This window comes from Takifugu rubripes, chromosome 13 (assembly GCF_901000725.2).
Source record: "Takifugu rubripes chromosome 13, fTakRub1.2, whole genome shotgun sequence".
Lineage (NCBI taxonomy): Eukaryota > Metazoa > Chordata > Actinopteri > Tetraodontiformes > Tetraodontidae > Takifugu > Takifugu rubripes.
This window is the reverse complement of record NC_042297.1, coordinates 14,636,088-14,663,154: the sequence shown is the minus strand read 5'-3', so window position 1 is coordinate 14,663,154 and position 27,067 is coordinate 14,636,088. Positions and strand designations below refer to the sequence as shown.

General features: G+C 43.7%; 1 protein-coding gene across 2 annotated transcripts; it reads left to right on the top strand.

The window, feature by feature from the left end:
- Positions 1-1,562: 1,562 nt before the first annotated feature.
- On the top strand, positions 1,563-16,745 carry LOC101078620 (mothers against decapentaplegic homolog 6-like). 2 transcript variants are annotated; one of them, XM_011609986.2, is made up of 4 exons: positions 1,563-2,967; positions 4,185-4,238; positions 4,547-4,624; positions 15,774-16,745. In XM_011609986.2, exons 1-4 carry the CDS (start codon positions 2,232-2,234, stop codon positions 16,391-16,393), a joined length of 1,488 nt encoding a protein of 495 aa, XP_011608288.1. In that variant the 5' UTR covers positions 1,563-2,231; the 3' UTR covers positions 16,394-16,745. The 2 variants fall into 2 exon arrangements, with proteins under 2 accessions (XP_011608288.1, XP_011608289.1); XM_011609987.2 differs by lacking the exon at positions 4,185-4,238.
- Positions 16,746-27,067: the final 10,322 nt, after the last annotated feature.

Genomic DNA, 27,067 nt, shown 5'->3' with positions numbered 1-27,067 from the left:
TTTGTGACTCTGATGGTGTTTACCTCCCCCCTGAAATGAACTCTGGTCAAAACTCTTCCAAAAGACATCTCTCTGGCCATCTGATTGAGTTACACAGGGGAACATATTTTGAACAGGTGCCCAGTGAGTACCCCTCTGTGACCACACACACACACGCACACACACACACACACACACACACACACACACACACGCACGCACACACACACACACACACACACACATCATTGTAACCCGATTCTCTTCGGTGAGCCTGGTTGTCTCGTACATGTTCCAGCCGAGTTTGTAATCACCACTTCTGCTGCTGCATGCATACACAGCAGTGTGTCAGTAACGTGCCGGGTTGACACTTCTAATCCTCGGTTCAAACTTTACTCCAGAAAAGATAACAAGTTTCTATTCAACGGAGGTTTGCAGAGATTTTAAAAGTATCACTGGAGCAGTGGAGGAGATGGATGGTGGTAAAACTGGACTGATGCCACAGGGGAAACCCTGATCCACCCCTGATCTTCTTTGTTCCTAATGCTGCCGCTCTCATAATATGGCCATTATAGCTCTCATCTCTGTCTGTGTCTCTGGAATGTTCAAATCTGCATTTATATTGCAAATCAAAGCACTCAGTCTCCCCAATAGTAACTTCCCCTGAATGCTTCCTTAATGCCGGGACCTGGAGCATTTTTCAAGTACTCATTATGATGAAAAATAGATACATTAATCAGGGTAAATTCAAAACATATATAACTATAGTGACCCAAGGGTGGGCGCCCACATCGACCATTACCCACCCACCATTGGGAGAAAGCATTGCAGCATATCCTCTTAAGATATCCTGCCATTAAATACACGTAAATAGACTTCTTATGTCGTGAGTATTAACAATTAATCACATGTAATATAATATGATCTATTGTATGACATTTTGTATATTTGTTGCTTGTATAGAGTTTTGAATTTGTATTTTATTTTATTGAAGGCCTTGATTATTACGTTTAATTTTTTATTTCTTATTTATTCCGAGATGTGTGTGATCACAGTGAACACAGCAGTAGAACAGGATGTTGCGTCTTTAAGAGTTGGGAAACTTGAAACCGTGTTTGCGCAACAATCAGTGCGGCTCCCAGCCGCCAAAGTGTCTAGACTGGCACATGATGGCGGGAATCAACCAATGGCTCCAGAGCTTTCCTCTGGGGCCCCGAGAGAGCGAGAGGGAGAGAGAGAGAGAAAGAGAGGGGGGAGTCAAGTGAGAAAGAATTATATGCATGAATCTGTCAATTTAGTTTCAAAATAAAGGTAGAATTGCAAAGTCCTCATATTAAGAATAATTCTGCATGCTTAAAATCAAGTTGTTAATGGCTTCACTTCTGCAGTTTTCATCTGACGTAGAGCTTGTTTCTTCTTTAAAACCTCGATATTACGTCTTAAGAACCTCTTTTTAAGGTGCCGGATATTGGTTGGTGCCGCAGTAGTAGTCTTATTTTGAAAATCAACACTGCGTATATTCTGCTTGGCTTCACTAAACTGTGTGCACGCAGGGGCGCGTGTGTGCGCGGGGTACTGTGGGTGTTTGTGAGTGCGTATTGGCGCGTGCTCGTGCAAAAAAGACTTACAGGGGAGTGGAGAGTGGAGTAATTCCAGCTCTCTTTAAAACAACTTGTCAGCACGGAATCCGTCCCGGACTTTTACACTGGAGTCCCCGTTCATCTCTGTCTGCAGTGGGATTACAACCTCCACGGCGGTCACGCTGGGGTTTCACTGCAGGTTTAAATCGGGATCGGGAGACTTTTCACAAGGAAGGAAACTTTAAGCAAACTTTTGGAATTGTATTTTTGATGCTCCTTTTGTTGCTGTAAGCTGATACAGCTTCTTGTGGGGTCTAACTATGCGTTGCGGATTGTGTGCCGGATCTCCAGAGTCTTGGGGAGCTGAACACTTTGTGGGAGGGTTGGCAAAAGTTGGAGCTTAATTGAGTTGCCGACAGAGGGTCACTGGGCAGTGACTGCGTGCAGCCTTCTTCTTCGAGCAGTTCCGAGATGTTTAACGCAGCGCATGACTGAGTAAGCTATTATTTTCTAATGCTGCGGAAGAGCCAGAAAACGGCAACCACCGGCTGCGCATGTTGTGCGCACCGTGCTCCAACTCCGGGTCTTGCGTGACGCGTGTAAATCGATGTGGCATCTCCCGGGACCCGGACGGGACCCACGGGACGCATCCAAAACTGTCAAGGTTGTCGTATGTTCAAGTCGAGACGCTCAGGTCTTGTACGGCGACTCTGGAGAAGCCGTCTGGTCACCGAGAGCGACGGGCGCGATGGAAGCAGACGAGGCGAGGGAGGACGCAAAAGTCACTGTGACAGACACTCAGGAAAGCTCCACAGACACGAGCCGCGGTCGGTGACGCACGCTGACCCGGCTCCGGGACTGACCGGAGACGGTGGAGACCTGACAGAGGGCGCGGAGAGAGAGGAAGAGGAGCAGAGCGAGGATGACCGGGGTGCCATGTGCGCCCCGGAGCACAGAGGCTCTCAGCAGGGACAGGATGGAGACAGTAGGACGGTGACGTGTTGTTTGTTTGGGGAATGGGATCTCAGACCTCGCAGCCCTTATTGTGCCTCGAGAAAAGACGGGGGGGAGCCCTGTCAGTGCGCATCAAGGCACGGGGATCGGGAGGACGAACTCGGGAGCACGGCTCACGCTTTTTTGAAAAGACTCAAAGACGGGAATCTGGAAGCTTTGGCGAGGACTATAGAGACCAAAGGGTCCAGTGAGTGCGTCATGGTGACGAACACTGAGCTGCGACTCGGTGCCCATCACGTATCCCCGCAGTATCTCTTGTGTAAGATGTACCGCTGGAGCGACCTGCCGTTCTCAGCAAGACTCAAACCGCTGTGCCACTGCCAGAGCTTCGGCTCAGTGGAAAACACAAACGTGTGCTGCAATCCGTATCACTACAGCCGCTTATGTGGGCCAGGTAAGCACTTCAGCACCGGGAGGCGATTAGTGGGAGGGCTGTGGCTGAGCATGGAGTGTCCACACCTTCATACGGGCCCATATGGGTCTCATTTCTGAATTCTTGGGGCCCAAGTCAGTCAGAAGGCCTTTGGGGGAATAAGTGTATCCCATAAAGGTGAAATATCGACTTTTCTTGGACTTTCCGCCTCCAAATGAGAGCTTTAGTTGCACCATTGAAAAAAGCAACAGCATGGATATCCTATAACTATGTTATTTACCTGCAGCTAAAGATGCATTTTGCACCACAGTCAGAGCTTTAGCAAATTGTCTAATGACATAAAAGAGCACACACGTTAAAATATGATCATTTCCCCCAGTAAAGACGCACACTGACAGGCGTGTTAACCGATTACTATATGTTCCTATTATAAACTTTAAAGCGCAGAATGCAGCGCGGAAAACCCCTGCGAACGGCTGTCACCGACACTGTTATTTTACTGCCTGTACTCCTTTTTGAGACTATTTTCTTAACGCCAGTTTATACTGGCGCAAAGCTTTGCTGCTTTCCACATCATCCAGTTAAAGGTTGCGCTCAAGTTGCACTTATGCTCTTTTTTTCTCTGACAAGGAGGTCCTCCTCTTGTTATTTAGGTGAAGGAGTGCCGATAATATACAGTTTGCATAGTCCTGGCGCCAGACTGACTCGCTGGGTATCTGACTGAGGACTCCGGCAATTACTGGCTCCGCTCTTAAAGGGACCGCAGCCGCAAATCCGTGTCCACTTTGGACTGGAGCAAGTATCAGAGCAGCAGCTTTGCTTTACTTAAGTCATCAGAAGAGTTAAAAGAAACGCCTTCGTCAGGATGTGGAAGATGCAGATGAATAAACACTGCTAATTATATTGCTTTTTTGTAAATTGTATTTGAGCTGAATTATTTAAAGATATTTCAAATATGTTGTCCCTGAGTCAAGCATTTCTTTGTTTGAAAATACCTAGACATCAAACCCCAATAACAGGATAACTATTAGTTATTTTAAGTAAGATTGCTTTCATTACACTGCATTTTTGGGATACAGGTTCACCTGAAAAGGAGAAAATAACTTTGCAGCACAATGTTTACCAGTTCTACCTGTTGAATATTGACATTACTGTCAACGCTTAAAGTTTCATGCATTAGTTAATCCACCGAACCCAGGCAGCCTTTAACCGGACCCTACTTTCTGTTGCATTTCCAGAATCACCCCCTCCCCCATACACTCTGTCCTGTTCAGATGAACACAAGCCACTGGGTGAGTTTGGAAAAATGTCTACCACCTAACAAAACCAGTAAACGACAGTGTCGTCATGCTCTCATTTTTAGACTGGAAACAAAAACGGTCCCATCTCCAGCTGATAGTGGTGTGGCTCTGATGGCGTGAACAGAGACAAGCTCTGTAGCGAGGCAAACTCTTCTTCCGATAAATCGAAACGCATTTAATTTCACTCTAATTTAAACGTATGCAGTATGTTTTGTCATACGTTGTCGCCATTGGTTACCACTGTTGCTGAACGACAACCTGAACTTTCTTCGCTGTTTCTGCTTTTTCCTCATGTTTAGACTCAACTCTGCCTTACACTGAAACGGCGCCCCCGCCCCTCCCCAGTGCACCTCACATCGCACCAAGAGAATACACAGGTGAGCTCCTTGCACAACTGTTGCAGAACCGTGTGTGGGAACAGTATTGGAGTGTATGTTGGAGGAAATGAGCGGTGCTTTAAATCAGAAGTTAGGAAGCGACCTGTTGTTTCACCTTTGCATATCCTCTGACCCGCTACCTTCCACCGGTCTGTAAAAGGATAAATTAATCTTCCTGTTGATATTTTGTGGTTTTCACCCTATTTGGAAAAACAAAAGTCCCCGAATAGAGCTTCCATTGTCAGTGGTGCACGCAGGTCTCCGCTGGGATTTAGGGGTCTCTTGCTATCTAGATGCCATGGCGGTATAACCTTTCCGTCTCACTCTCTCCCCCTGCACTTTCACCGTAGCAAAATATTTCACTGGGATGAAGCTGCAATAAGATCCCCGTGCATACTCCCAATCCCCTTTGCCTCCACAAGCACCCATCCCCCTCTTTCTTCCCTCAAATCCCTCCATTCCTCTCGGCAATTGAGCAGTGGAAAGAGGCTGGCATTTTGGGGGCGGGGGAGCTCTGTTGAGGCAGAGGTGTAGAGTTTTGTGTGCGTGAGTATATATGCGGAGAGTGGAAACGGAGAGGGGGCTGAACACTGCGTTTGGACAGGAAACAGCCCCCTCTAGATGATGAAACTGGAGCTTTATTTGTTTATGTGCCGGGGTCTGGTGGGGAGATCTTCGCGACATTAGACGACAACCCCCCCCCACCCCCATCAAACGATGGATTGACTGGTGAGGTGGTGTGAGTGGAATAAATATGCCTTGTAAATCCAGCCCACCCCACCGACCAAAGTTCACAGTTGAAACTTTTTCTGGATGCTTTCTGTGTCCCAGGCTGCACATTGTGAGCACATTAGAAAAGCTGAGATCGTCCCCGCACTTGCCCATCTTTGAGGAGTCTGACCAGAAATGATGCAGCTAAACATTGTAGCATCTCTGTACTCATTTTTGAGTCTCAACACACCTTAAATTTGGATTTCATCTTGAAAATTGACAATTAATGTACTCAGAATTGTTTAATTACAACATATTCAGCTGTTACACTGTTGATGAGCTGAAAGTGCACGAGTGTTCAGCTTAAGGTTAAAAGCACCTTATTTAATAAGACACTATTTTGAGGTTTGGTTAAAAAGGTGCAAAAATCCTGTTTTTCACATCAAGGCAGCAAGTTTGTTTTTAGTTTTTATCTGTGTTTAATCAGAGCAGCGAGAGACGGCGACTCCTTGTTTTTCTCATGACATTCCAAAATACAGTCGCTTGCTCCCAAGATGTTACAAGATGAGGTGTGCGGAGTGTTTGGGTGTGTTTGTGTGCGTGTGTGTGTGTGTGTGTGCGTGCGTATGTGTGTGTGGTCTCTGATCCCCTGCCCCCACGCCAGAACACTGGAGCCAAGAACTGGAGCACAGGCCAAGAGCGTGAGGAGGAAAGAGAGTCGACTGAACAGACGTAGCCAAGAAATCTGCATGGAGCTTTAGTCACAAAGTTTTGCAGGTTATGAGTCCTTTCTTTGAGTTACAGCTGACACAATAGCAGGGGGATAAACCCAACATGGCGGCCATATCAAAGAACTTTCTACAGCTTAAAAAAGGCCATTGATGTCTGTTCGATCTGTCAAAAGAGTGAATGGATCTTTTTGTGCAGGTGATCCGTTGACATAAAGCCTGTGATGTTTTATTTAAAACTGAATAAAGAGCTGAACATGCACTTTAGTATCTATAAAAAAAATCTGCTTAGAAAGCAGCTATATAACCTAGCTTGAAGAAAAAAAGCTGCAGCAGGGTGTGGCCCATACATACCTTTGCCCTCAGCTCTTTTATCCTTCGATCAGTCGAGGTACCTTTAAAACCACATCCCTGTCTTGAAAAAGGGAAATTCTACTGGAATCTGGAGTCTTATATCTCCTAAGGATCGTTCCTCTGTCAGTGCTTGTGTGTGTGTGTGCTCGCGTGCGTACATGCGTGCCTGTGTGTGACAGGAGGTAGAGAGGGAGGAATTTGTGTCTGACTCGGTGATAAGATCGTCTCAGAGCACTCACATAGGGGTTCTATCGGGACGAAAACGCACACACACAACAAAACATACACACTAATCACGCGATTTGCTACAGGGGGAATCATTGTTCTGCCTTTTATTAACTGTCATTGATGTCAGGCGTTGGCTGCTGTAAAAAGTCAGTTGCTTCTGCAGCTTCTGTGAGTAGCAAAAATCTCCAAGTGGTGACCTGATGTTCTCCAGGATGAGTGCAGCAGGTCAATATACGCTGGCAAATGCTGCAAAAATAGCAGGAGAAGACCTCACGCTCCAGGTCACGAACACAAACCAGTTTGTGATAAAACGAAATGTAATATTCTTCAATTTAGCCAAATGATCTCAACCCAGCAGAGCGACTTCTCAGATATCAAACGCGAATCAGAAATTGAAGCGTCACAAACAAGCAGCGGCTGGAGGGAAATGGCAGTACAGGTCTGGCTCTTGTGATCCCCTTAAACGAAAAGGCAAACGTCTGCAATTCGATAACTAAACTGTCTACAAGGGAAAATACAGACTGTGTTGTCCCAATGATGAAAGAAACAATTATAGATTTAAGAAAGTGTCAATCGATGTTCATGGTGTGGTTTAATTGTCGATGTAATCACGCCGGGCAGTGACGGAGATCAGGTCTATTTCTCACCGAGTGAAAAAAACCCATTATTATTTAATTTACTGTCGTGCCTAGTGGACATTCCTGGTATTGCAGCGTACAGCTACGCCAGTGAACCGCAGCACCTGCCAGTATGGTGAAATGCATAATTATATGCATATCTAGAGTCATCTGCCGTTCATACTGGATGAATTAGAAATTATACATTGGAAAATAAAATGTTTGACAATAGATACTAAAGCCGAGACTTTCTTACTTCTTTCCACATCTATGTCCGCTATCAACCGCAGGTTATGTTCTGTGTGTACAAGTATGAACTTGGCATTAACTCTGCTAACTGTTATACTTATTCTAAATATCCATAAACATCCACAAAGAGACAATAGCAAAAAGTAAGTGATGTCCCTGTCAGCTTTTACTACATGTCATCATTATACTTGTCAAACATTTGCCCATCTTGTTGTGATTAGGCGCTGCCTTTGAAACATGTGGAAACAAGTAAAGCAATGATACTTAGTGGACATTAGTATGGCCTGGATGTACTGAAGTAGAATCCTTCTGCCCTCCGTAATCATATTTTGGTGACTTGTTTGCTTAAGCGGAGCAAGGTATCGGCCAAACATCCTGCCTCAAAGCCCTGTCTGCACTCGCTGCAGCATTAACCCCATGAATTGGCCCTTTGACTGATGGGGCACGGCCCAGGAATGTTGGGAAATTGGAAAGGTGAGGGGGAGAAGGGTCTCGGAGTGAAAGAGGTGGGAGGGGGATCTGGGGTTCGGGCTCTGGGGAGTGATACTTGATACATGTTTGAGCGTATCGCCCGCAATACTTAAGAAACGTGGGTCTAAACTGAGATTTTTGGAGAACATTTTTAGGAGTTTAACTAGAGTTTCTCTGTGTTTTTGTCCTGAACGCGCCAGGCTTTCAGGGTCGGTCCATGTGGACATTGCTGGGCATGGTTTAGTAAATGATCTACTGAGGTTTGGGAGAAGATAGGTCACAAGCGTATTATAGATAACAACTGCTTTTCGGCGAAAGTCTGGAGAGGTGAGAATGAGACAAAGACAAAGTGTAAACACAGATGACGGCGTGTTCAGAGAGATTCTATCCTTAGTCGGGACGGGTCCTCTCAGTGACCTGAACCTCCAGCCTGTTTGCTGGCACGTGTACAACACTTGCTCTTATGCTTGAATGAGAGACATTAGACTATGGAATTCAACATCAAGCACTGGCCCATTAACCATTTGCCATTTCCTCACATATTTTCCGCCACGGCTGTTTTTTTGGGTTTTTTTTTTACTCCAACGAGGCTGCACAGCCTCAGACGCAGCTCAAACAGGGGCCATGTTTATTTATTATCAGGATTTTTGACAAGCTCTTAGCTAAATTGACTTATATGCATATTTGTAAATATCAATATCCACATTTTAATGGATTAGTCGGTGCCAGCTCGTTGTTTTAAGTTGAAGGAACGTTGTGGTCTTGATACATAAAACCTCTGCACTAAATTTAATCAGTAAAACAAAACAGGCATGTTGCTGTGCTCTGGCGCGAGACAGGACTCTGGAAGTGATGTCTTTGTTTGTCCGTCGTCCACTTAGTGACCTTCCTGCATCCCTGTTGAACACAGTTTGTCGTTCTGAGAAAAGCCAACACAATAACAGTCAGATTTTATGTCACGCACAAAAATAAAGCTGTTTTGGTTCTGGCCCGAGAATTCAGTCATTAAAATGCAAGTGAATAATGTGGGGAAAAGTGGTAACTTGAAGAATACCCGGCTGCTTAGATGTTACACTGCTAAATCTAGACAACCTGGCTAAAATGGTTGGGATAGTTACCTTTTCCTGTATTTACAGTGTTTTACACACGTTTTAATCCCTTTCTGACTCTTTTTCTGCCTCCCTTACCCTTCTCCTCACCCGCTTTCTTTGAGTCTATGTTGTCAGGCCATCACAATTTAAAATAAGGTTTAAATTACAGGACTGGCTGTGGCTTTCCGTTGTTCCCTCAGAGTTTTTGCCAACTCGCAATTTGGCTTTTAATGGAATCCTGCCATGCTGCTGAACCTAAAGATTCTTTGCAGATGTCGACAGACTCCGGCGCTCTGAAATGTTGGAAAATGTCGCTTTTGCTCCGAGTCCCAGTTGCAGCACTAAATTAATGGTGTAATAATGCTGTAATGCTTTTTGACGGAAACAGCATTTTTGAGGATTTTTCTGGTGATGTAGCTGTTGATGAGTCAGTTTGTGTGTGTGTGTGTGCGTGCGTGTGTGTGTGTGTGTGTGTGTGTGTGTGACAGCATTTGTCCATGATAATTACTGACACACATCGTTTAATGTTTTTACTTTGAACAGGAAGAAACGTGCTTTGATCTCTGTACATTTTTTGGTAAATTATTTGTAGCTGAATTTTAGGGATCACGTCCACTGGGTTGATTTAGTCCCATATAGATAATTTGGATGCAAACTTGACTATCAAGCATTAAATTCTTAAACATACAGGAGTTCTGCACCTCCACAAATGCAAGATGCTCTATTGGTCCTGAAAGTTTTGCTGAAAGACTCAAAGATCACGATCACTGTGACCTCAGCTCAATGCCAGCAAAGACCGCATCTCAGGAACGTTTTGAAGGTCTCAGTTGTCCTCAAGGAGAAACTGTTTAGACTTTGTTGGTCAGCGGTTTAAGGTCACTGTGACTAACTCATTTATAGCCTTCAACTCAACAGTGGATCAACTTTAACTAAACTGGTTGTTGGATTTGGGCTGCAAGAAACCATTAAAGGCCAATTCTCAGAGAATACTGAGGATATGCTGGAGACATTTTTACATTTACCACTTGTTAAGTAGTGGGACAAAGTTCCATATTTAAGCTGGAGACACATGTGATGGATGTTTTCAAGTTGGATGTGAATGGCGGGGCAACTGGATGGCAGATTTAGTCAAGGAGACAAACATGTTATTGTAACATCACCTGATAAATTAAACTGTCCCTTTAACCATTGTCTTTCTATACTACTTCACTGATTTCAATGGTGTTGACCTGAAGGTGAGCATAACCAATCGCAGTACAGACTATTTAAAGCCTGGCAGAGACATGATCTATAGAACAGTTTCATTGGAAAGCTGCACTAATCTGAATTTAGTCATACCGGCCCATCAAACGCCTGTCTGCCAAGTGACTGAAGTTGCCGCTTGTCATCAGACTGCATTTCATCTTTCACAAGCAGCTTTTTTAGCCTTCCATATGCAAATGATCATTCCCAGCTGGACTGGGTAGTTCCTTTCTCCATAGAAGCTCTGATAAACCAAATAATAATGGGACTGATTAGTACCAGACCTGTTACTGTTGCTAACGTCTGTACTGTGACGTATGCAGAGTGAATGACAATGGTTGCACCAGCTACCGTATGTATGCCACATGATGTCACAGCAGGTGTGTGGAGTTTCATCCATCCATTTTTGTTATTCAGGGTCTCAGGGGATGGGGCGGGAATACACACTGGGTAGGTCACCAGTCAATCACATGACACACAAACCATTCACTAATGTGCATGTTTTTGGACTGTGGGAGGAAACTGAGGGGTTTGGAGAAAACCCACGCAGGCACGGGGAGAACATAAATTAACCTCCACACAGTGAGACTTGAACTGGACTTGAAGAGTCTTTCTATGAGGTGACTGTGCCAACCAGCGTACAAAATTCAGTGAGGGCCACTGACGACCATGTGAGGCTCAAAGAGACTTGTCGACTTGACCCCTGTGACTGACTGGACGGGGGGAGGAAGTGTTGAGGAAGAGGGCCTGTCCAGGAATGTGTTGGGAGGGGAGGCTTGTCAACTGCAGAGCTCCGCTTCTCTCTCCCTGCTTCTGTCTCTGTCCAGATTAAAGTCATCGCGACTTATGGGTCCTTTTAGAACCCAAGGCACATTTGACTGTTACTGTACCTGTTCATCATATCTGGAGCATACATCCATGGTGATCATCGATATATGGGCAGAATTCAGGGTTGGCGTTTGCATGTAAGAGGTAAAGATCAGGAGCACAAAACTCACTTATCCAGAAGTGTCAGCGGATCAGCTTATCGGCTGCCTCTAAAGACATTTCCAGCTCCCCCTTTGATGTGACTGTCTTCCCCGATCTCATTCACAATACAAAAACGTATGAATGAACGTGATTACGTCAGACACAACAGGAATGCCACGCATTTGTTTGAACCATCCAAACTGTTTGGCATCGTTGGAGACACGCTGGAGATTTCATACACAGAACAATCAATCACTTCATTCGGAAATTGCTGTGACACCTCACAAAGAATACAGGCGTGACTTAAACTCCAGCACCACCCGCCTCTCGTTTAGCTGCTCACATTGAAAAAAGCAAGCAGACACAACCAGGATATATGGATATCAAGGCTATAAAATGGTTGTGCCATTAAACTCCATATCTCTTTCTATTCTCCAGCACTGGTTATTTTGTTAAAATGTTTTTCATATTTGATACAAAGGGTGATTGAGTGCATCACCGGTTTGAGTTCTATGGCGTAAATGTTTCCTACAAATATCGTCTTTGTGTAGAAAGAAGTGCCGCAGACTTGGTGTCTTGGTTGCAACAAAGTCTGTCTTGGATTCGGTGATTGATACAGAATCCGAGACATTCCTTACATTTTCTTGCACTTTAAAGGAGAAATACAGGAAACTGTTGACTTTCCCTCTTCCTCCCGGAGATCACCTCTATACACGATTCTTTGCCCGGAAGAAGGACGGCATTTTCCCTGTGACGTAGATGCCCTGCAAGCACAGAAAATGTTGCTGAGACTCTGGCTAAAATAATGGAGGGAGTTGTTTTTATGTGCCGCTTTACAGGGACAGATGTCTTTGTAGAAGGGTATCACAATACCTCTGTTACAGCGTATACGTGTGTGTGTGTGTGTGTGTGTGTGTGTTTTCCACTGTAAAGCCCGTGTCTGGCGATAACGCAGTCCTCTGATGGTGGAGATAGTCGAGACGCCAGCTTAAATGTGGCTTGCTGGATTGAAGTTGCCCTGTAATGATAGTTGTCTCAAACAACCCAGACCCTACCATTTGCAGACAGGGGGTGTTTTGTTTGTCTTTCCATTATTTATTCTTATTTCTCCTATTTCAAAAAATGCTGCAAAGGACTTCAGGAAATTGAATCATAAACGCAAATTCAAGGCAATCGACGGTGGTCAGGATGGCCAGTGGATGAATTCTATCGTCTGTCCTGCATTCACTCCTCCTCCCTCTTCCCAATCCAACCACTTATTTCAGCGCAGTGGAAGAGTCTAATAACTGGAGGGGAATCTAATCCTTGGCACTGGATGAAAGACAAGGGTCTCCCTCTCCCCCTCTCTTTCTCACAGTCTCTTTCTCTCTCTTCAGTTTTCCATGGATGCTGGTTATGCTTGGCAGGTTTTCTTCACCTCACTCTTTCTCTCCCTCATTTCCCTGCTCCCTCAATCAGTCTTTCTATTGTTTTTATTGTTCTATTTCCTCTGTTGGCTCCTGACTTCTTTTAAGTGCAGGTTAAGGTGAGCTAAGGAAAGGTTTCTGGGAGGTTTCAGAGAATTGGAAGAGAACGTTTATTCCATTTTGCATTAGATGATGACATAAAATGTTGTAGCCACTAGCATAGCTCAGTCCCTTACAGGTAGAAAAATTATCTTGCACATTATAGTGCCCATGAAGGGGGTCCCAGGTTAATATTGAAACAAATATCTCTTCGGTGCTTTCTGAGATTTTAAATAATAGTAGTTCTGCACATCATATGGTAAATAAAGTTTTTTTTTTAAAAATTAGAAACAAATTAAATAACATTAGAAGTGTTGAAAAAACCTTGAATATTCGAGCTGCACTTTGATTACTACTGTTTTTTTATTAGCCCAAACACAAAACTACAAAGCCCTTATTAATCTAATTTACTTAATCAAATTTTTTTCCCATTTGAGCATGTTTGCTCAGGGCTGACATTTCGGATGAGTGTGGCGTTAAGAGACTTCGAAATGAAACGGCTACTTATCTAATTGGTAAACAGAATCTTTAAATGGTGGCTGACTAAAATGCTTGCAAGATGCGGTAATTGCTGCCAGCCCTCACGTACAGACGCAGACACGCACATTTACAAAGCCGCGCGCTAAAACGCAGCTCTTTGACTTCCTTCTCTCAAACATAAACACGCTGATAACCTCCAGCTTGAACCCGTCTTTAAAAATTCCATTGAAGAATTTGGCCCCACCCCCTCCCCCTCCCTACTCCATCCTAAGTCTTCCTTGCAGCAACACAAACTCATACCTTTAGCTGGATGATAGCCAGACCAGGCAGGATGACACCGAGGACGGTGCCAGAAACATTAAACATGACATGCCGTACCACTCACGCTGTCAAAACACTGCTGGAAATTGTGATGGAATGTTCCTACAACTAGTTTTAGTCACTTTTCTGGAGACTGTAAATGTCTAACATGAAAAAAAAGCATTTGCACCACTCAGAGCTGCAAAAAAAAGACATGCCTGCCACACATTAACAGGTAAATGAGTCCCGAAGAAGCCAGAAAATCTCATTGTTTTATATCTGCTACTTTAGTTTTTATACTATACTTGCATGTTCTCTGAATGCCTGGTCCAAATCCATGCAAATGAGGTTAATTTGAGACGCCCTCAGTGTGAGTGAGTGAATGGTCTGGCGGTCTGCCTGTTTCCCACCTGGTTACCACTGGGGTTGTCTCCAGTACCCTCATAGCAGTTTCTAGATGAATAAATGAAACAAGAGCTGGTTTCCACATTGGACCGGGATGGACAACATCTTTTCATCATGAGAATACTGCTGCTTTCTTTTTCCTTCTTTGATAGAGCGGGTTTTAAGTACAAGTCTCAACTATTTTACTGGGTTGTTTTAGTGTACCTCAACTTAGTTTTTAACTTAGAGTTTGGTTTATTGCTCTTACCGCAACACTAGATGAGGGTGACGATACTGTTAACGAGATAAACGGGATACAAATTCAAAACATCTCCATGGCCACCAAAAAGTCTGCAAAAAGTGCATAAAAGGTAGCATTAACAAAACAAACATGCTCGTGTCAAGTCCAGTCGCAGTTAAAGCCTCCAGTCTGGTATTTGTTAACACGATGGAAGATAACGGGAACCAAAAAGAGGCACATTACGACAGTAAACTGCAACGTTTGTTCGATGTGCTCCTCCCAAAAATCATTTGTTTGTTTAACTGATGGAAAGCTGCCCTACTATTGCGTCTTATAATATTAAATGCACAATTTTCCCAAAACTTGGAAGTCCCAGTTTGTTTTAAGTCTTGGGAATTAATTTGATCAAGAGCTCATAAAGACTCCCCGTGTATCCCCAGACATGTTTGTGATGCCTTATTACAGGGAAGAGCATGACTTGTAAAACTACATGTGTGTGTGCTTATGTGCATGTGCATGTGTGTGTGTGTGTGTGTGTGTGTGTGTGTGTGTGTGTGTGTGTGTGTGTGTGTGAGAGAGAGACCCTGTTAGTTGTGCAGCCTACTCTCTTATTGAAGAGCTGTAAAAACTCCAGAGCGCAGGAGTTGCCAGCTTGGAATTCACTAATGACACACGTGGGCCTCAGATGAGAAGAGCAATTTTGTGTTTGTTAGAGTGTGTGTATGTGCGTGCGTGTGTGTTTGTGTGTGTTATAGTCACACTCTTTGGATCAGAAAGCCTAATTTGTGTGTGTACATGTGCTTGTTTGAGGCCCTATCTCATCATTTAGCGCATTTGTGCGTGTGTGTGCATGTGTGTGTGTGTGTGTGAACTTGTGGTTCGGAACACGCTCACCCACACGCACGTCTCTTCCTTCTCATTCCAGCGCTTCGTACTACTGCCCCCTCGCCTTGAAATGAAAATGGCTGCTGTGCAAACACAACGCACCTAGCCTAATTTCGCTGATGGTTTCACGCAAAAACAACTTGTTAATGGGAGAAGGGCCGCAGTCGTCCTGGCCCCTGGTGGATGAAGAGGGGGTGCAAGCTGGAATATGAAAGGAATGGGGCCACAGGCTCATGGGTCTTTAAATCCTGTGTGTCAATGGAGTCTCTGGAGCAAAATAATGGCATCACTCTGTGTGGGAGTTAATGTGAGCTGATAGCATGAGGGCTGGGGGGGTCAAGGGTTCACGAGCTCGCGCTAGGTTGACAGAGAGCTGAATGCTTTCCACCCTCCCCCTCCCCTCTGCTCTCTAACTCCTCTGTAACTCCAGACCTGAAGGAGGGTTGTGGACAGAAGATGTTGAGGGATGTCAGAGGAGGAGATCCTCTGCTCAGCATTGCCTGTTGGGGCCAAATTTGATGAAGCCGTTCAGATTTTTCAAAAGGAACAGATCCACTTTAATTTGGAATTATCATTTTCATTTATGCCAATGTGAACAAAGGGTAAAATGTGACATATTTGTCCCTCTTTCAGGTTGAATTTCTGTCAAAAACAGAGAGATATTTAACCTTACTGTCCTCCCTCCCCCCTGCAGACACTGGTACCTCCCTCGACTCCTCCGCTTCCAGTGGTCATCGCTCTCATTGGTGCAGTGTTGCCTACTGGGAGCAGCGCACACGCGTGGGTCGACTGTATCCAGCCTTCGAGCCTTCGCTCAACATTTTCTACGACCTACCTCAAGGCACGGGCCTCTGTCTCAGCCAGCTCCACGCCAATGCCTACCACACGCGCCGCGGCAGCCCGGGAGGCCACGGACAGCACAGCCACGGCAGTGGAGGGAACAGCAGCAGCAGCGTGCAACAAATACGCAGTAAAATCGGCTACGGCATCATGCTGAGCAGGGAGCCGGACGGCGTGTGGGTGTACAATCGCAGCCAGCACCCAGTGTTTGTCCACTCGCCCACTCTGGACCCGCCCAGCGCCCGAGGGCTGAGCGTGAAGAGAGTGATGCCTGGCTTCTCTCTCAAAGTGTTTGACTACGAGCACTCCAGCTGGATGGCAGAGCATGGCGTGAAACCTGAGAGCCAGGAGGGGCCCTGGGACCCCCACAGCGTTCGCATCAGTTTTGCTAAAGGATGGGGTCCCTGCTACTCCAGACAGTTCATCACTTCCTGTCCGTGTTGGCTGGAAGTGCTGCTCAATAACCACAGATAGCACACAGACTCTCCCAGGCTGACACCCACCTTCCTGACCCAGTATCCTTATTGTTATCTACCTAGATTTAATATAAATTTATATATATTAAAGTATATTGTACATGTAAATACTTAAGTCATTTTTACAATGCAATTATTTATGTATAGTGTAATGTGTATATTGATAAAACAAAAAAGGAACAAGAATATGCACTTTTGATTCTATATAAGCGTTACAGTTTCTCCATGCCGTTATGCAAAATGTAAACTGTAATAATAGGACAAACCTGGTTTCTGTCTCATGATTTAACATTTCCATTTAAAAGTATGCCATACACACATTGTCAATAAAGTAAAATATTTGTATTAAATCCGCTGCATAAATTGTCATATCTGCAATGGGATGCATTTATCAGGGTGTTTCTGAGGGGGGTGTCTGTTGAGTCTAACTGATGTCAAGTCAGTGAAATGGTGCTTGAGTCACAGAACCTGTTCAGATGTAGATGTAAACCAATCTCCAGCACAGTAATCGCCCCCCCCCCCCCCCCCCCCCCTTTAATGGCTCAAAACAAGGAAAAACCCTCAGTTATCATTAAGTCTCATGTATTGCTCAAATGATGACCCTGCATTGTGCATGACACTTCCATGATATTCATCCTACTTATTGATAAAAAATGTCAATAAGGTGATTTAAACCAGGCCAACTGGGTGTAAATCTAGTTCTTTACTGCCCGACTGCAACCACAAAGCCAGTAAATGAATGAAAGCAGTCGCCGGCTATTAAAAAGCTCCTCAAGAGTGTGCTCGTATAGTACGGCCTTTCCTGGTGTTAAAATGGATCAGTGGCGATGGAAAACAGTGCTGGCGTGGCTGCAGCAGTGGTAAAATAAAGCGCATAAGTGAGAGATTACACAACTAACCTCAGCAGGGCCTTGCGAGGAGAAAGTTCTGTGTTTATGGAATAATGACATCCTGTCGGACTCTTTCAACAACACCGTTTTAATGGGAAGATAAATTGGAGGGAAAAGAGCACAATATTGACCAAAAAAGCTCGACTATGCCGTTGCGTTGACGCTCAAGGCAGCGGTGTTTTTGACGTGACCCTGAACTTCTGCAGGCGGCCGGTAAAGTCCTGCAATTAAGTTTACCCGTAAAACTAAAGAGGGGTTTGATTATAAACTCCCCAAGAAAGAAAGGACGGAACCCAGATTTGGAATCGTCAACCCTGGTCATTTAAGCTACGTGCAGCCGGAACTAAAATGGATGAAGCTGCAGTGAGCAAAGACATGAGAAGCAAAAGGGCTGAGACTTTGTGCTCCCGTCTATAAGTACAAACAAAAATCTGTGGTCATTCCCATCCAAGCCCTGAAAATTCCTATGTATATTTCAGTCATGTCTCCTCTCTGCTTTTCCAGGCAAAGTGTGGGATTTGTGGTTGGCATACAATGGAGGGATTCAGAGGAACAATCCGGGTGGGAGAGTTGCTGCTGGCAGAAGGAGTCCCAAAAACTGTGTTTCTTTTCCATCTCTTTTTTTGGTTGCCCCGTATAAAAACACGCCTGCTCTGTCTTTTTGTCTTAAATTGTTTTCTTTTGCTGGAATCCAAAGTCGTGGAGACAATGAAAAAGGATCCCGGGAGGCGAGCGGCAGAGGCGGCTCTCATCTTCCTCCCTGACCTCACGCTGAACTGACGCCGATGTTAGTTCTACCTCCGGCTCCCGAGCTGCTGCCCCTTCGCTTTAAGGTGATCTCTGTCCAGATTATGAGCTAAAAATCATGTTAATGAGAACACCCTGGGCCATTGATTGAAGATATTTTCTGCTTAAACATACAAAATGAGTGTTTGAACCGTTGAAAGTGGAAAACCAGAGTTCCTGCATTCCTGCAGTGACTTTGATGAAGGTTTAAGTCTGTTGTACCTGGAGAAACCTCCAGTTGCCATGGTAATGCCATGGTAATCTTCGCTGCAGTTATCATTTGGGAAAGAAAGAATGAAATTCTCTGAAAACTTCAGCAAAGGATTTCTCTTTTGGTGTTTGGTGTTTTGTGTGTGAGTCACAGATGGCATCGCTATTAAATGTCCATCTCTGAAAGCAGCCAGTCAACAATGAGGCTTAAATCCTAAAAGGACTTTGTAAATCCTGCGTGCTATTGCTCACAGCATCTGATGACAGAACAACGCTTAATGGAAGCCGATCTGATGACAGGGCTTTATGAAAGTTTTGGCTCCTGGCAAACCACGTTAGCTAATGGGCATTTGCATGGATAACTGCGCTGGCTAGCTGTCAGGAATGCTGAGGATTACCTGCCTGGTTTCATTTAAGAGGTCTGTGATGAGAGCCACTTTCTCCTGCTGTACATAACGGAAGCCAAAATATCTGAAACGTTGCCATCTTCAGCTGGTGATGTCATTCGCTGTGTGTGGACTCGTCGCTTAGACGTGGAGTGGTTGCCAATGGTGCTATTCGAAATGAGCGCGTGTCTTGAAACACTGAGAGTTTTTAGGGAAAGACGACAGTCGAAGAACCTGGAGCACATTGGGGTCTTACGAATTGTTCATTAGCTACTAAAGCCAATTTTAATTCAAACAGCACGTCTGCAAAAGCTCACAGAAGGTCACAAAATGAAATTTAATTAACTTAAAATGTGTGAATAGCTATTGTGTTTAGAAACTGTTAAGGAGTCAGAAGATGATGAGTGGACCGTCAGCGGAGCAGACGCCATCGTCTGAGCGACCGACCGACCGACCGTCCGACCGACCGACCGCAGGCCACCTGTAACCCAGTAACCCAGGATAGTAGTTTGCTGTGTGCCAGTGTGATACAGGTGCAAAAACACCGGAAAATTCCTGAATCTCCATGTTATTTATGTATTAATGGGACTGGATGCTGCAGGAGAAACTGTGCTTACCATTAAAGTGATTTCAATAGCAATTCAATTTCAGAAGCTTATATGCTAAAATTGATTATCAAACTGTTTAAAACCATAAGTCAGTGACTGTAAGCAGAACTGCATCATGAATCACGCTCATAATGAGCTCCTCTCACTGACTCAAAGGCCCAAATTCAAAAACAACACTTCTTAGATTACTTTTTATTTTGGTGGACCCTGTAAAGTTTCTCATCTGCATTGTCAGTTTCTTTTCTTAAATTCTCAGTGTGAAATCCTTGCTTCACACTCACTGGTGTCGCTGGGAATGAATCAATACCAATCGGAGCTGTGGTTGAATTAGCAACATCAGCTACTTCCTGTCTCCACCAAGCCGAGCACAAACGTGCAGATCTAAGGCGTTTGGCGGATAACCGAGGTGCTGTTTATTTTCCAGTCTGTCTTTGTTTTGTTACTTTAAGCACCATGTCTGTCAGCCGTTGTGTAATTATATGGAGACAGAGACCCGAGGAGGGGGGGGGGGTAGAGACAGCCTCCTCTTTCAGCTGCTGTGAGCCGCGACCAGTACCGCCTGAAGCTGCTTGCCTCTTGAAAAGCAGCCAAGAGACTCTTGGGCCCACATTTAACCCCTTAGATCTTCCGAAGACGACATTGTCAGAAGAGTTCTGGTCACCAGGCGGAGACAATCCAGGAAAAGCTCTCAAAAACTGACTAATCCCTCAAAAATGTAGCCTCTGCTTTTGTGATTCTGGTTAATGTTTCAACATGGGACACTTTGGTTCCATTTTTGTCCAATTCTCTCCAACTTGGACCAATAATCATCCACTAGAGCGGCTGATTACTTTTGATTTCTGTCCACATCTTCAGTGATGTAAAAGTGTCTAAAACTGGTATTTGTGGCAAAGGTCAGAATGTCAGGTTCAAAGAAAACTGGATGTAACTTCACAAATGTCTGAAGGCCCCCAAATCATCAACATAAAGAATATTATTACAAAATCCTTTTGAGCAAATCAAGGAATCTTTCAGTTTTGTGGTTTGTTTCGACTGAGGATTTAGACATTCAGGCTTTGTTGAGATATTCAGAAAACACTTAAAATCGGACTTTTAAAGTTTTTTCTGAATATCTCATCATTGCCTGAGACAGTTACCATGGGAACAGTTACCGTGGTAACTGTCTGGCACTGTGCCTGAAGTGAAAGGCCTGAAGCAGCTGAAAATGCCACATCGCAGTCTAATCACTCAATACATTGTTAGACCTTAATTGGAGATAAAGGCAGATTTTAACCGTAAGTCTAATGTTGAGGTTTCATGATCTGCTTTAAATCTGGTAACAGATAAATAATAACAATAATAAAAGTATCACCGCAGGATTGACAGGCAGGTTTTTGTTCCCTGCAGTTATAGCAGGTAAAATGTGTAAATGGATACGTTCAGTATTACAGCCACAGTGGATTTCTGGTTAATGTCTGGTTATTCTGGCCAAGAGCCACACCAGAAGATGTTTTTATTTTCAAAGGAAATTGGAAGTAACTTCACAAATGTCTGAAGGCTGCTAAATCACTGCTTCCAATTTGTAATCGCAGACAGATTGTTGCCTTTAAAAGAATCTTTTGATATTTGCATCTACCACAAAAACAAGGAGGCGAAAACATCCAATCTAAGAGTCGACTTTTCTTCTTTCGTACGTCTAAATGTTCCATAATGCGGTGCAGGAAATGCTGTCACTCCTAACTGCTTTCCAAACTTCCAAAATGAGGTTTTAGTCTGGCAGATGCCAGTGTGGTGGATTCCAGAAGGGTACTGACCCTGCTCAGGTTTCCTCTGGCTAGAAGAGGCTTCAGGAGTCTCCACCCTCGGTGCACTTCACCGGTTCAAATGGAGATGATCTTTTCTCTGTCGTTTTGTATAGTTTTCACAGATTTTTCAAATCTTTTCTGGACTTTTGGGTGATTTTGTGGGTGAGACTGTAATGAGCATAACCCAGAGGAAAAGGGCAATACCAAGGTGTCCCCCGTTGTTGTCATGCAGTTTTCTTTTATGGCTGTTGTTGAGTAGTTGAACAGCGGCACAAATTAAAACCTGCAGTTTGTGTCCACATTGTATCCCATAATGCATTGGGAAATGTAGTGTACAACCGAGCCCCCCTAACCAATCGATATACCATCATCCTTTGCGAGACATTATTTAAGCTGAGTTTTAGTCAGTGAAGTCACCCAGTAGTGGTTTAGGACTGGTGTATGTCTTTAGCATGTTAGCATGCTAGCACTTACTACACTCTCCCGACACACTCAGCCAACCAAGCACGCATGTTCAGCACCTTTGACAGATTTTTGAATTCAGAAAACTAAAAGCACTTTCAAGTCTCCCAACTACTGAAAAAGTTGAACCTGACTCTCCTTTATCACGTCTCCTTTCTTCTTTCTTTGTCCCATCAACACACAGTCATTATTCCGCGTATCAAAGCGTTTTATTCAACCTCAGAAGCCACAAAGCCTGATTGTCCTGCCTCCTCTTGAACCGGCCAGAGGTACACACACATTTTTCATCTCTTCTCCTTTGTCTCCGTCGAGGTGGTAAAAACTGAAATGAAAGGGGGCAACTGAGAAGTCTCCCTTTCAGAACTCACTTTCAGCTCATCATAATGAGGAAGCTGTCATGTTTTCCTGCAACAGTAACCAGATACGCCATTCAAGAGGAGAGTGACTGAAGCCTCGGGTCACATCAAAGTGGTGGGGCCCGTGTTCAGGCCTGCGCAGGTAACGTCTGTTAAGGTTTGTCTGTTGTCTCGCGAGTGTTGTAGGTACTGGTCCGGCTCTCCAGGCAACATCGCTGCAACTGCAAACGCTCCGAGAGATTGTTGGTAGAGACAACACACGGCCCGCAGCGCTCTGACCTCGGAGTCCGTTAAACTCTTTGTTCTTTCTGTTCCAAAAAAGCTTTTAACACTGTTTCAGTTTGAAAAATGGCAGAGACAGTTGCCTCTACGGGAGATGATTCACATGCCGATAAAAGAATGTAAAGATTTTAGTCTTATTTCCGAGAGAATTCTCCAAATGCCATTTCTCGTAAACCGCGCCAAAGCTGAAAACGCAATCTTTAAAGAATATCTATGGTTTGGGGTTTTTGTTCCTCTCAGGAACTTCAAAAGAACTTCAAAAGGTGGTTTTGTCTCCTTATTTGTTTTCTCAATTCCTGTCAAACACGCACATTGTCAGGTCCGTAACAGGAGCATAAAGCTCGAGTCCCATTGATGTTCAGTCACATTTCCCAGTTTGTGGCGTCCCGAATCGCCTCTCCGACACTCGGCGCCAGTAACAACAGGGAAGACGCTGATACATGGTGACCTGTGTGTGACTGGCAACAGAATCAGCTGAGCCGTCCAATGATTTGGGTCTTCACATCAATTAGCTGAGCTTGTCTTCCAGGCTGCCAGAATGAAATGTTGGATTGTGGGATGAAAGTCTGAGTCCACATGGAGCAGGACTCCTGTCGACCTCAGAGGTGAACCCTGTGCGTCTAAACTGCTCATTAAAATGACCATAAATGACAGTTTATTCACACAGATGGTATAAAAACGAGCATCTTTAGTTAGATCAAACAGAATCTGAGGGTGGAACACCAAAACCATGACGTTGGCGTTCAGGAATTACATTGATGTTTGCAATTATTTCAGACTCTGAAATACTAAATTAAACAGATAGATGTCATTAAGGTTTTTTTTCTTAAGTTTTTGTTTTCTTTTCTTATTTTAGCCATTTTGGGCCCTCAGACCTCCAATAATCATTTTGATGGAAAAGCAGCCTGAAATGACTTCAGACTACAGTCGATCACTTGCTACTGTTGCCATCCCATTGAGCTCACAGCTGGAGGTCCTGGGTCGCTAGTAGGACTTCAAAACTCAGCGGTTTGACATCTCTCTTTTGGTCTTAAAACTCATGACTCTTCGATGATTAATTACGCTGCTTTCCACAGTTTTACGCTTTGGGTTGAGTTTTATGTTGCTGTTTGCGACATCAACCCTCAAAGCCACTCCAGTGAGTTCGGGGCTGTTTTATAACTGGCACTACCGTCACAATTGATCAATTATTTGCTCCTAATTGTCAGGGACGATGTTTCCGTTCCTCACAGCGTTGCTGATGTGATTTGCAGGTTTTGCCTTTCCAATCTGTGGATGTTTACTGCCACCTTTTGGTAAAACCCATTTCATATTGTTGGTTTTTTGGATGCCTGGTTCTCCAGATAGGATGGCAGGATGGACGTTAACCTCTGACAACCTTGAATCATGAAGACATTTTTTTGAAACCCTCCATTTTATTAATTTCACTGTTATTTTGTATCACTTTACTGTGGGCTAAATGCACTTTACCGTCATTTTAAAATAAGTAAAAATGCATTAATATATACTGTGATAAATGATAAAATGCATTAATATATACTGTATAAGATATAGATGTAATATATAGGTGCATGATACCTTCATAAACTGATTCAGATTTATTTTGACTATCACAAGTGATGATATATAATCTCTGTCTCTGTGTAATACACTGAAATAAAATACTGAAAGTTGAATATCTCATTTTCATGTTGTTCATAATAAAGAACCTTAGTTCCTCAAACAATATCAGGCGGATCATATTTTTTTTAATGCCCCTAAATAATAATCATCCCATTTAAAGGCTCATGAAATCTGATAAGAACTTTGGCGACAATAGAGTTGCTCTCAGTCATAGCAAGAGCAGAATACAATTTTCGCCCAGGGACATTATTTGCATATTGTCAAGGGGTGTGTGAATAGGGCTTAGGAGAATGAGAAATTATAACACCCACAAAGGAGGGCAATGGTCTGTGACCAAATGCTGGAACTTCTATGCATATGTTATCTGAGATTGAGGGGGTTTGTTGTCATATAAATGCAAATGGAAGACTGGCATGCAGGGAAATAATGTGCAATTATGGTTCAAATGGGAGTTTTAGTCCTTCTCATCCACTTTAGTGTTTTTTAAGTGTGATGTGCGGTTGGACAAAATCATACAAATCACACAGATTTACAATTTCCTTAATGTATCTTGTTATCCGTCAAAGTCAGCATTTATGGTGGCAGTTAATCTCCATCAGAGAATTCATGTGAAAGATTGTCCAGAACTCTAATTATCTGGCTGCTTTTGATCGTTTTTTCTTCAGTCAGATTTACCCAGTAAGAGGAAATCTTTTAATTTAAATTACATCCGCTGTGATCGCGAAGCTGTGATGTAATAACACATATTGACCGCTGGGTGTCGCCATTAACTGTGAATGGAATGCAGGAACGTAAGAAGCGAAGGTGTTGGGATACAAATGAAGAGTCTAATAAAAGATTTCGTTATACATCTTCATATGCATATACAAGATTTTGTACCACTTATCAATGTTCTAATTTCTATTTGTGCCCTGGTTTGAAGTCTTAGCTCATTCTCTTCCACTTAGTTAAATTACTACTCCTTAAAAATGCACTATTTAAGCAGTTTTTAGCTGTTTTTGTATTTTTCTCACCCCGACATGGAGTCACACCCCATTTTGTCTGACTCATTTCTGTTAGTAGAACCTAGTCTGATGTTTCATCCCCTGGTGTGTGTGATTGTGATATTATAAATTTGTTTTATCATACCAAGTCCTTTCAGCCGTTTTTCTTACAGAAATTATGGTGCGTGTGTGTGTGTGTGTGTGTGTGTGTGTGTGTGTGTGTGTGTGTGTGTGTGTGTGTGTGTGTGTGTGTGTGTGTGTACCCAATAGTCATCAGACATAATCAAGCTTCACATTTCTCTCAGAACATGTTGCAAAGCTCAGGACAATTGCCTGCCAACAGGAGATCTTTGGTCACAGTTGTGTGTCATCTATGCTCTATCTCTCTATAGATGTTGCTGAAGGCTGTTGTGGATGAGTCACATGACTTCTGCTGACTTTACATTGACGTCCATTCAGATAAGGATTGGGTTTATAGTCCCGTGTACATTATCTGCCATGTCCCACCTTCTATCACCAGTATGAGCTGGATTCGCTGCCCTGAGCAGAGGTACCAATTATTTATATTGAAGATGGTGTCTCTGTGTTTTGATGTCATTAAACAACATTGATGTCATTGTGACATTTTTGTTGTTAGATGTTCTTTATGATCTGGCTCGGCATACATTTACAGTATACCTATTCATCTGTCTAAATAGTATTGAGTCTTCTCATCCTGTTACATGTTGAATAGTCACAGAGAGATGACTCCCACTGACTCTGACCTTGATAACATTTACTCGCTTTGTCCCAGACGCCCGGGAGTCCATTCTGAGTATCATGCGATCCTATTTCTTTATCCTGCTTCATGTTTGGACTGATTAACTGATTTATACCTGCAGCTGAATCAACATCCCAACAATCAGTTTTCCCTAAGTCCTCTGCTTTGGTTGTTAAATGGTTCCAAATGTCCGAAAGGGTCACGTATGGCATTATACCCAGAGTGCTACTTGCCTGTGCACATCATCCCAAACTGGATGACCTCAATTCAATATCCTGTCTGCTATCAATGAGATTATACAGGCATGCTAACAACAGGAAATTTGCTCTCAAAGGGATTGACCAACAGCCACTTACACTCAACCATGACTCAGAGGTAAGTCATGACAGCAGTGCATGTTAGTGCACCAAAAGGGGGGAGTTTTCTTTTTTTTTTTTTTTACACCCCAATGAAACTAAGGTATCACTGGGATTGTCCTGTGAGTCATAGTTTGACTGCAGGTGGAAACCTTGCAGTCTTGTTGTTGTTGGATTTTGGAAGAAGACACATCAGCAGATTCTCACAGGGTTGAGCAACACACATCTGACCCCGGTGCAACGCTTTGCAGCCACAGAACTCTCACTCTGGAGGATTTCCCTCTGAGGGTTGACCTCCTGGCCTGTCTTCAGAAACAAAGCTGAAATGTTCCCCTCCGTGAGGACTGTCAGAGTCAAGGAGTCAAGGCTCAAGTGCTTGTTAGTTTTAGATTCTGCCTATTTTAAACGGCCTGGTGTGTTTTTCTGTTGATGAGATCACAAGTAACTAGGTGAGTGTGAGAGAGCCGACCGGGAGGCAAAATGGATTTCTCCATGACTGCATCCACACAGATAGTTACAGTCCAGAAGTTAATTGATGGAGACATATTCAAAACTGACAATGAACTTTGAAATGAGTGTTTTTAGCTTTCATGGGATTATAATACATTATAGTAGATTGCATCAGAATCGCCGCATCTCTTCCGGCACAAAGCAGGGGAAGAGCTTCTCATGCAGTGTGAAGTATGATAAAAAGACAGCACAGGGGCCATAGGCGGGCCACCACAAATTCTCCTTGCAAAGCAGAAAACACTTCATAATCACAGATTTTATTCCTCCCAGGCCCGGAACTAGAATATGTAATTACAGCATCTGTTAGTGCTCAGTGTGGACAGTTTGTAACATGAGCACGCTGTGAATTCCTGTCCAGAATAATAAATCTGCCTCAAACACCACACTGAAGAAAAAAGTAGACTGATCTGCAGCTTTTCTATGGTGGATGTATCCCTCACCTGGATTGACAGTAAACGCAGCTTTTATAGGCGGTTTACGTTAACTCAGGCTGAAAGTGAGGATTTTGGTAAGTGACAGCTAATTATACCAGGAGAAGAAATCACAGTCTTCCTGTTATTCATATCACCCAGAGTTGTGCAACAGTCCACAGTTACAAAGGTTTTGTTATCCAGCCCACCAAGAATGACTGTTATTTTCTCTTTTAAAGGGGATTATCTGATATACCATAAGTATG